General features: G+C 40.1%; 1 protein-coding gene across 1 annotated transcript; it reads left to right on the plus strand.

Moving 5' to 3' along the window:
• The first annotated feature begins 5,872 nt into the window (after positions 1–5,872).
• Positions 5,873–6,712, plus strand: LOC143024423 (uncharacterized). The gene has a single exon (XM_076183224.1). The coding sequence runs from the start codon at positions 5,873–5,875 to the stop codon at positions 6,710–6,712; it is 840 nt and encodes a 279-aa protein (XP_076039339.1).
• Positions 6,713–11,659: the final 4,947 nt, after the last annotated feature.

Here is an 11,659-nt window from a genome sequence, read left to right on the forward strand (position 1 = left end):
ATTTATAGGAAATATGCATAGATATTTGAGCACAGTTGATATACATGCATGCATACATCACGTAGCCTACTAATATCAATTAATGAAGAACATTTTCAGACGAGTAGCAGGATGGCATACCACAACACTGAGGAGTTGATTTCCGAAGTAGAAAAGAGGCCTGCACTATGGGATCCTTCGAAAGAAGGTTCGGGCGGGAGCGCTCACCGCAGGCCAGCGGCAGGGACCTGCTGGTCAGTGGAACGCGAACGCGTGGCAAACGCGTGTACAAATAGCTGACTCGTTTCTGTGCGTCCGTTCGACGCGTGCACAGAAACGCTCGTGTGAAAGCGGCCTAAGCATACTTAGCGACATTGCCGCTACCTAATTAGGTACATTGTGCGTGTGCGGTGCGCTATGCGCTCGCTACGCGTCCGAGTCACTTTAGCAACGCTGTGTCCAGAGGTGCGGGCAGCACTGGGTTGCTATGGCAACGTCTGGGTTGCTATGGCAACGTGTTTCGGTAGGCGCGAAGATTCGAATGCAGTAAAAGAATATTTTTGACAACATTTTACCTTTTTTTTTTCTTTTTAAGAAGAAGCCATCGTCACTCCGAGTCGTCGCTAAACGAGATCGTTGTTAAGCGAGGACTGGCTGTATATATACATACATACATATACATATACCAAGGCTTTTTCCCCCTTACAAGGGGGGTAGCCAAAAAGAAAAAGGCATAAAATCATTCCCACCCATTCCATCCCTGAATACACTCCACACCCCTCCACACTCCCTCTTATCTTAGCACCTCCTGAATGACGGGTCATCCCTGCACCTTGTCCACTGCCCTGGGTCAGAAACAGTGTCGCAAGACACAGCACATCCACAGCAAGGCCGCTTCATTAAATCGGCGACCCCCCCCCACTCTAAGTCCCCCCATTGCATAAAATGAGAGGACGGGGAGAAATCCCTTCGGGCTGCGTCAAATTTTGCTCACACATACTACCTCACCCCCCATCCACCCACCCATTCCACCTCATGCAATCACAACATCATCCATATACAACCATTCTCCATTCACCCCTGTCTTCTGTCCTCTCCCGTCCTTCCTCAACAGACACTCCCCTCTTCCCCAAAGCCCCCTTCACCCCATCCATCCACCTCATCCTAGGACGCCCCCTCATGTTCACTCCCTCCACATCTGCCTTCCATACTTCTTTTACTAGTCTTTCTTCACTCATTCTTTCCATGTGTCCAAACCATCCTAATATTCTTTCATCAACCCTATCTCCCAGCTCCTTTTCCACCTCTGTTCTCCTCCTCGCCTCCTCATTTCTCACTCTATCTAGCCTAGTAACCCCCATCATACTTCTCAGACACCTCATCTCAAACACATTCAAACTCCTTCTCTCTTCTCTTATGTTCCATGTTTCTGCCCCATACAGTGCTGTTGGCACAATCACTCCTTCATACAGTCTCCTCTTAGCATCCATTCCCAAATGTCTATTCCTCATTACACTCTTTAATCCACCAAGGCATTTACTCGCTTCTCTCAATCTACATTCTACCTCCACCTTCACTCCACCTTTCCCTGCCACATTTGCACCCAAGTATCTAGAGCTATTCACTTCCTCCAGTCGCTCTCCCTTAATGCTCACTTCCAGTCTACTGCCACTTTCACCCCTTGTACATCTCATCACCTTACTTTTACCCACATTTATCTTTAGCTTTCTTCTATCACATACTCTCCCAAACTCTGCCACCAACTTCCTCAATCCCTCCTCCGATCCTGCCACAAGCGCAGTGTCGTCCGCAAACAACAGCTGGCTCACCTCCCACTTTTCTCCATTTTCTTTCACCATCTCCAATCCCTTGCCCACTACCCTAGCATTTACCTCTCGCACCACCCCATCCATGTATAAGTTGAACAGCCAGGGTGACATAACGCATCCTTGACGAAGTCCCACCTTTACCTCGAACCACTCACTCTCATCATTTCCAATCCTGACACAAGCTCTACTATTCTCCTAAAAACTCTTGACAGCTCCCAGAAGCTTTCCTCCTATCCCGTATATCTGCATAACCTCCCACAGTGCCTTCCTGTCTACCCTATCGTAAGCCTTTTCCAGATCCATAAAAGCCCAAAAAACATCCTTCCCCTTTCCTATAGCTTTCTCACATATCTGTCTTACCACAAAGATCTGATCTACACAACCTCTACCTGTCCTAAATCCACACTATTCCTCACCAATAACTCCTTCTGTTCCTCTCCTAATCCTCTCAACCAAGATCCTCCCATAAGCCTTCCCAACTACACTCAACAAGCTACCAGGGGTGATCAGAAAGTAATGACAGTCGGACTCGTAGCTGAGAGACTATAAGTGTTGGGGGGGGGGAGCAAGGGGCAGCAAGTGTTGCCTGTTGTTACATGTTTGAGCTTGTCGCTGTTTGTCTAGCTTACATTTTATCGTTGCGCTGTGCGATTGCGTCATTGTTGGTTTGCCTCTCTAACCGGAAACATGGATTTTTCGAAAGAAGGCTGCAGATTCTACGAGTACACCTTCACAAGGTGGAAACTCGGGAAAAAAGCAACGGAGATCAGAGAGGAATTGTTGCAAGTTTTTCCCGAGTCTACTCCATCACTGGAAACTGTTTCCCGCTGGATTCGAGCTTTCGCAGCCGGAAAATTGCAGCTAGATGATCATCGTCCTGGCCGCCCTCGGACATCCGTGACCGAAGCAACGACGGTCCGTGCGCGGGCCATCATTGACGAAGATCCAACTGTTACTCTTCGATTCTTATCCTTGGAGCTCGGTGTCAGTTATGGGAGCGCACATGACATCGTGCATGAACACTTAGGGCTGAGGAAGAAGTGTGCTCGATGGATACCTCATTTGCTTACGGAAGAGCAGAAGAGCGAATGGGTGCGGATTTGTCGTCTATGGCTGGCTGAATTCGAGCCAAATGGTCCGAAACGGTTCTCAGATGTAGCTACCGGAGATGAGTGTTGGATTTCTTTCTTCACCACCAGAGACAAGCAGTCTAACATGGTGTGGTTGAGTGATGAAGAACCTCGACCTCAGATTCTGAAGGAAGGATTTCGCAGCAGGAAGCGCCTTTTCACCATCTTCTTCAATTCACAAGGACCAATGTGTGTGGATGTAATGCCTCAACAGTGTACTATCACAGCCCAGTACTACACTGATCACGTCCTTCCTCGAGTCCTGGAATATCAGGCCAAGACTGCACCAACCCGTCGCCGATCGCGCCTTTTGCTGCACCATGACAATGCTGCCCCCCACAAAGCTCGCCTCACTGTGCAGTTCCTGGAGCAGCAGGGGATCACACTTCTCCCCCACCCACTCTACTCGCCTGACCTTGCTCCCTGTGATTTTTGGTTGTTTCCAAAGATCAAGGGTGAAATCGCAGGGAAGCTGTTTCATCGCATCCAAGATCTGGCGCGAGCAGTCAATTCAGAGCTACGAGGTATATCGGCTTTTGAGTACCGTGAGTGCTTCATGAAGTGGGGAAAGAGGATGGAACGTTGCATAGAGGCAGGAGGGGAGTACTTTGAAGGAATGTAGGCCACTATTTGGATTTACCTCTGTACCGTGAAAATATATGGTATCACTGTCATTACTTTTTGATCACCCCTCGTAATCCCTCTGAAACTACTACATTCACACTTGTCCCCTTTTCCCTTGTAAAGAGGAACTATACAGGCACTCCTCCAGTCCTCCGGCACTCTACCCTCTCTCCAACAAACATTAAATAACCTCACCAACCAGTCCACCATCACTGAACCTCCCTTTTTCAGACATTCCGCATGGCATCCATCCAGACCAGGTGCCTTACCTGCTTTCATCATCTTAACAACTGCCTTCACCTCATCCTTCCTTATTTATCCTCCATTCTCCTCATTCATCACTCTCATATATATATATTATATATATATATATATATATATATATATATTGTATACATCACTATAAGCACATCACCATTTCCACAAATCATGTGAGCGGTGTCACAATCATCACCCAGACATCCTGTCGCCAGACACGTCCGCCCTAACAAGCTGACCTTAGCACTTATCGCAGGAAAGCTGACCTAACAGTAATCGAGCACGGAAGCACACACACACACTGACGCACGAACACACACATAGATGCAGTTAATCACAACTCAGAATAACACACGATAACACAGTAGTAATCAATCCTTGCCCCCTGGATATATTATACACAATAAAAAGGGATATAGGTAGTGATTGGGAACATGAAAGTTTATTTGTGAAGGACCAAACAGTCCTATTAAAAGTCTTACTAAAGTGACTGACAGCACCTCCCTATTTTGCTGAGTTCAGGACTTCCGGACAACAAAAAGCCGATGCACCGCTCTGAGAGACGTCGGTCTGAGAGACGTGCCCTGTGTAAAGTAGTGTACTGCAAACTCTGTGAAAAACTATGAATAATACTATACTGGAAACTCTGTGAAAAACTATGTATAAGACTATACTGCAAACTCTATGTAAAACTGTGTATAAAAAGTGTAGTGAACTCCCCTTAGAATTGTTAATAAGGTGAAGAAAGTCAAGATCGTATCTAAAATTCCAAGAAGATACGTAAATAGCTACGAAGGGTGGCTAAAATATACTAGCTAAATTACCCGCGCGTTACTGCGGACAAATGATGATCATTTTAATTTTTATAGCATTTGTGGAGAAAAGTTACACGTATTAATATAACTCAATGGAAAAGGTAACATAAATGAAATGTTAAGAAAATAAGAAAACAGTCAATTTCAGGGGGGAGACGCCCTTTGGAAATAAAATATATTCGGCCGTAATAGAAGAATTTAACCAACTTTTCATTATCATTGAAATCCAATAAGTTACCGCCCACAAAAAAACTAAAATAAAAATGACCAATATTCAAACATTTGGTAAAATTATACAATAATTTTACATTTACATTATTTCTGCCTTACAAAGGCTATTATAGTTTGTGGCAACATTAATTTCACAAATACAAATAGTATTTATAAACACGTACAATGGTTTGTTTAATGATAGTAATTTTTGTCACAAAAATACCAATCGTTTAAGGGGACACCCCAGTAGTGGCGTGTTACCACACCATATGCCTTCAACCCTTAACCCTAGCCAAAATAATATATTTTAGGAAATGAAATATAGTTATCCAAGTAACTGGAGTGATAAGTTATCAGAATATATATGGTTATTGAGGTTCTCCAACACCATGGCAGGAGTTCGTAAACAAACAAACAAACAAACAGACAGGCAGAAGCTACTATTTCATTATAGTATATATACATACATACATATACCAAGGCTTTTTTTCCCCCTTACCAGGGGGGTAGCCAAAAAGGACAAGGCACAGAAACATTCCCACCCATTTCATCCCCGAAAACACTCCACACCCCTCCACCCTCCCTCCCATCTTAGCACCTTAGTGTATATATATATATATATATATATATATATATATATATATATATATATATATCCACATACACACGTACACATGCACATCCACATACACATATACATACACATACGCATACATATACACACGCGACCGCACAGTGTTTGGGCATGTGTGTGTGTGTGTGTGTGTGTGTGTGTGTGTGTGTGTGTGTGTGTGTGTGTGTGTGTGTGTGTGTGTGTGTGTGTGTGTGTGTATGTGTGTGTGTGTGTGTCTGTGTGTGTATGCGTTGTGTGTGTGTGTGTGTGTGCGTGTGTGTGATAAATGAATATTTGCATTACATGATCGTCTTTAATGTCGTATCGTGTATTGTATATATGAGCTCACCTTAATATTCATGCTCGCATTTTGGACCTAATCTAAGCTCGTCTTCACGAATCAAGACGAAAATGGTCCTGGACCGGAATGGGATTAAGAAATGGGAATTCTTTTTCTTTGGCACAACAATGGAGACACCACGTCAGCTGACTTGGATTGAAACCGAAGTCATCAAGAGACTTCTGAAGAACGGCCGACGTCACGGAGAAGGAACCTTTTCCAAGGTCTACCTTCTTCGAGCGGGGGACAGGAGAGCGGTCGCGAAGATCTACAAGAAGAAAAGGTTTTTGCCTGCCATGGTTAAAGAAGCCGAGGCTCTGGCAGCGTTGTCAGGAGTTCCTCGCGTACCAACTCTCTTTGGCGTAGGCAAAAACCCAGTCACTATGATCACCAGCTGCGGGGGACGCTCTCTGTACAAATTGATTCTTCGAGGACAGCTCTCAAAGTATCAGGCTGTCCACATCGGTCTTCAAGTCGCAGAGAGCGTCCGCCTTATTCATCTTCGTGGCTGGACTCATAATGATCTAAAACAAGATAACATCGTCGTCACGAGGAACTGCGACCTTTGGGACGCAACTCTTATTGACTTCGGAAGCGCCGTTCGCATCGGCAAGGCCGTTTACAGAAAGGACAAAACCGGTCACATCAATTTTCCTCACATTGCTCCCGAGCTTTTCAAGGGACGAGGAACTTCTTCTGCAAGTGATGTCTACTCCATCGGATATCTCTTGGCCTCTCTTATCGCCCAGGAAGATCGAAACAAGGAAATTTCTCTTCTTATCGAAAGGGCAATGATTTATAATCCCGAGGATCGAATTTCAGTTGATGATCTTGTCCAAAGACTTCGTGATGTTCGATTCGACATCCTCTTGGACATCGTCACTGAACACCTCTCTGCACTCAAAATTTGAGTTGTTTAACTATCGAAATGGTTATCAAAATTATCTTTGGATTACTTCGAATTGCGTGATGATTCAACATCTTCATTGACATCATCGTTGTTACGCAACTTTGTTTACTCTGGACCATTGGAATTGATACAAAAAGGAACTTTTATAAGCTTGGACATATAGAAGCTTTATATACACTGACATGATGGAATTTGAATTTTCTATGAAAAGCAATTTTTTATCAAGATTTGACCATATAAGATCAACTAAAACCGCTCCCTGTCCAAAACCCGTCACCTCGCGAATAAAACTATTTCAGAAAAAAAATGAAATAAACTGAAATAATTAACTTCAAATAATAACCCTTTGGGGGTTTCCCTCAGCTGAATAAAATCACCTGGCGACAGCTGGAATAATCGACCAGACTCACGAAAATTAGAAGAAAGAAATTCTAATCAGATATTTCATTACATAGCGAAACGGCTTAATCACATGTCACAGTTTCAATAAGCAATTTTACTTTGTTCATATCGGCTTAATCGATTAAAGGAGACTGAAAGCACTGGACCTATCATCAAAGGAAGAGAGAAGAGAAAGAGGTGATTTGAGTACATTGCTAAGACCATCAAAAGGAGAAGATAGAATTAACAGGAGACCTTTTGGTATGGGACAGAGTAGGAGACAGGGGGTCATTAGCACCAATGGATCAAAGAATTGGGAAGGGAGAACTGCCTGCCTGTATAGCGCGCTCTTGTTTATTTATTTATTATTTTATTTGATTTTGTTTTATTTTTGTGTGTTTGCGTGGGTGTGTGACAACAACAACGACAACGACAACAATGACAACAACCAAAACAACGATAATAATGACAACAACAAAAACAACAACGATGACAACAACAACAATAGCAACAACGACAATGACAACAACGAAAATGTCAACCATATATAATATACAACACGAAGTTACACGAAATAGTGTTTCATGTACATCATTTAAAACGTTGAAAATTACTTTAATAAGCTTGGGATTTTTTTTTTTTTTTTTTCTTAAATTAACTGCATCATTGATGAAGAAGTATCGTTGGTTTAATAAAGAATGGATCTAATGGGGATAGCAGAAGAGTGTAATAATAAAACATAAAAGTGATCAACATTATTTCAAATAGAGAATGGTCTCGAAATATCTATTCATAAGAGAATGTTAGGTAACTCTGATCCGTAGGGATGTTACATAATTCACTAGAACATCAATAGAGGAATAACGACGCTATCGTCAGGTAAAGTGAGAGCAAAGAATTTAGACTCGTGGAAGTATGAAATGGCGATATTAGCGCCAGAGCGGAAGCGAGCAGGTGCGCCCGACCTCCTGATATCACAGTAAACAGTTAAGCACGGGAAAACTGCTTACACTGCATAGAGTGGGGCAGCAACGTCAAGTTTAATTTTTTTTTTTTTTTTTTTTTTTGTGTATTTACCTAGTTGTATTTACCTAGTTGTATTTTACGGGAAGGGGAGCTATGCTCGTAGTATCCCGTCTTCATATCTCATTTTATCTAAACTATTTTTAAATTCATGTGTTGTTTTTGCACACACTACTTTCTCATCTAACTTGTTCTGATTGTCTATTACCCTGTGAGGAAAGCTGTTCTTTTTCAAATCTCTTCTATAGCTGTCTTTCTTGATTTTCTTTCCGTGTCCTCTTGTATTTCTATCATCCCATTTTATTAGATCCTCTCTATCAGTAATTTCTATGCCTTTCATGATTCTGTAAATAGCTATTAAATCTCCTCTCTCTCTTCTTTGCTCTAGTATCTGTAGCTCAAGTTTTGCTAGTCTCTCTTCATATGATAGTTTTGAGAGTGTTGGTGCCAATTTTGTAATTGATCTTTTTATTCTTTCAAGTTTTTTTTTATACATTTTTTTGTACTTGGTGACCACATCGTTGCTGCATATTCCAATCTTGGTCTTATCAGAGTGATTAGTATTTTCTTCACCATTTCTTCATCCAGGTATGTAAATGCCACATTGATTGTTCTTATTAAATTATAAGTTTCACCAAAAATCTTATTTATTTGTTTCTCAGGTGACATATTATTCATAACAATGACTCCCAGGTCCTTCTCATTTTCAACTTTTTTTATTCTTTCTTCTCCCAATTTATATGATCCTGTTATTCTGTTTTTGCTTTTTCCAAATTCCATTATACTACCCTTCTTAGTATTGAACTCCATCTCCCACTTCCTACTCCATTCCCAGACTTTATTTAGATCACTCTGTAGTGATTCACAATCTTCTTGATTGTTCACTTTTTTTAATAGTTTTGCATCATCTGCAAAGAAGCTCATATAACTTTCAATTTCTTCATCCATATCATAAATATGTATAGCAAACATTATTGGGGCCAAAACTGTTCCTTGTGGAACACCACTTATTACTTCATCCCAATTTGAGTGTTTGTCTCTTATCACTACTCTCATTTTTCTTTCTTGCAAAAAGTCTTCCATCCATTTAAGCAGTTTGCCCTATATTCCTCCTTCGGTTTCTAATTTCTTAAGCAACTTCTTATGTGGTACTTTGTCAAAAGCTTTTTTTAGGTCTAGAAATGCACAATCAGCCCATCCATCTCTTTCTTGAATTATATCTATTAGCCTTGAATAGAAGCATATTAAATTGGTGACGCATGATCGTCCTTGTCTGAATCCAAATTGCCTTGGATTTAGCACATTGTTTTTTCTAAGTATTTTATCCATCTACTTTTGACAATCCTTTCAAATTTTTTTGCTATCATACTTGTTAGAGAGACTGGTTTATAGTTGGTAGGGTCTTCTTTATTTTCTCTTTATATATAGGTACTATATTTGCTTTTTTCCAATCTTCTGGAACTTTTCCTTCTTTCAAGGAACTGTTTATTATGCTATGTATTTTGTCGGCCAGTTCATTCCTGCATTCTTTCAGAATCCAGTTTGCTATTTCATCTGGTCCATGCGATTTTCTGACATCAAGATTACTCAAGTGTTTCATTATTTCATTCTTTGTTACTTCTATATCTTTCATAAAGGGGTCTTTCCCTTTCCATTCGATCTCTTCTGGTTGTATGTTCTCCCTTGTAAACACTGATTTAAAATGCTTGTTCATAATTTCCGCCATTTCTATTTCCTCTGTGTATTCAACTCCTTGTCTTAATTTCTCCAAATCTTGTTTGTTTTTCAGTTTGTTGTTTACAAATCTGTAAAATAGTTTTGGTTGATCTTTACATTTTTCTATGACATCTTTTTCATATTCTCTCTTTTCCTCTCTGCACGCTTGTACATATTCATTTCTATAACAAGTATATATATTTCCATTTTCAGGTCTTTTGTCTTTCTTCCATTTGGTCCAAGCTTTATCTCTTTTGTCTTTCAATTCCCTACAACTTTTGTTGTACCAGCACTTTACATATTCTTTTGGGACATACTTTTCCAATCCTTTTTTATAATTTTTTGTCAAAATATTCCATTTCTCTTCCACTGTTGTTTCTTTTTTGTATATTCCTTCCCATTTTTCTTTTTGAAAGAATTCTTTTATTTTATCAAAGTTTGTTTTTTCATACATCATTCTTCCTTTTCTATATTGTTCATTTCTTTTCATGTATTTGTCCTCATTTAGTTCCAGTTCAATCAATATGTGGTCACTTCTACTTATTGGTGTTTTATATTCAATCTTTTCCACTATTCTAGGTTCAGATGTGATTATTAGGTCTAGTCTCGATGGTTCTTCTTCATTTCTATACCTAGTGTTCTCCTGTATCCACTGTGTCATTGTATGGTCAATAATCATCTCGAGTAGAACATTTCCCCATGAGCCGTCTCCACTCTTTACTGTCATCTCTTCCCAGCAGACTTCTTTGCAATTAAAGTCGCCCATTATAACTATTCTTCCTCCATCTTCCATTATCTTATTTAATGTTATCCTTGTGTCTTCTAACATACTTTTATGTTCACTCTCTTCCCACGAGGCTGTTTTTGGAGGCACATAATTTATCACAAACTTTCTGCTCTTCTTATCTCTGTTTTCCACTTCCATCGTAATCATCTCTACTGTATTCTTTCCATATGTGACACACCTCACGTTTATATCCTTCTTAGTCAAGAACATAGCTCCACATCCTTGTTTTGTCTCTCTGTTTCTAATCCAATAATTATATGCATCATGTCCTACACTGTTGGGTGGTAGTGGACCTTTTAATTTCGTTTCTACAATTCCCATTATATCCGGTTCTTTTTCCTTCAGATAATTATTCGGCTCATTCAATCCTGTTATTAATCCATCTATATTTGTGTAAGACACTCTTAGTTTTCTGCCACTTCCATTGTATTCTCTGTTTCCCTTTTGTTTTTCTCCAGTATGTCGTATTTCCTTACTCCAATAGAATTTCTCTTTTTCTGACTCTGTTCTCTTCTCGTTTTTTTTTTTTTTTTTTTAGCTTTCATGTCTTTTCTTTTTTTCCTCCTTTCTTTCCTTTTTATTCATTTCTCTTTTTATCCATACCTTTTTATATTGTTCACTTGCTGCTAGTTTCCCTGTTTTTGCTAAGATATTCTCTGCCGTCGTTTGTGACCTGAATTTAATCTTAATTGGTCTGGTCTTATCTGTACTATACTTTCCGAGGCTATAAATCTCTTCAATTTGTTTCATGATTTCAGGTTTATCTTCCTGAACTAATTCTAGTAAACTGCTTACTTTTTCTTTTTCCTCATTGATTCTTGTGGTTCTATTTAGGTTATATTTCTCTTCCATTCCTAATATAATTATAAATTTCTATTTATCTGCTAAGTCTCTTACTATATTCTCCTTCTGTCTCATCACTTTAATAACTGAGTCTTCAGTTTGTTCTTTCATTTGCTGTTTAATTATGTCAGTAAATGCAACTCTACTGTTTTCTTGAATTTTTTTCCAACCCTGTGCTTCTTTTGCTATGGCCTCTTT

Source organism: Oratosquilla oratoria, chromosome 4 (assembly GCF_046742065.1).
Source record: "Oratosquilla oratoria isolate Oo_2021 chromosome 4, ASM4674206v1, whole genome shotgun sequence".
NCBI lineage: Eukaryota > Metazoa > Arthropoda > Malacostraca > Stomatopoda > Squillidae > Oratosquilla > Oratosquilla oratoria.

Bases quoted from the DNA above. Each gene is read 5' to 3' on its own strand.
- LOC143024423 (XM_076183224.1), top strand. From the start codon at position 5,873: ATGGTCCTGGACCGGAATGGGATTAAGAAATGGGAATTCTTTTTCTTT.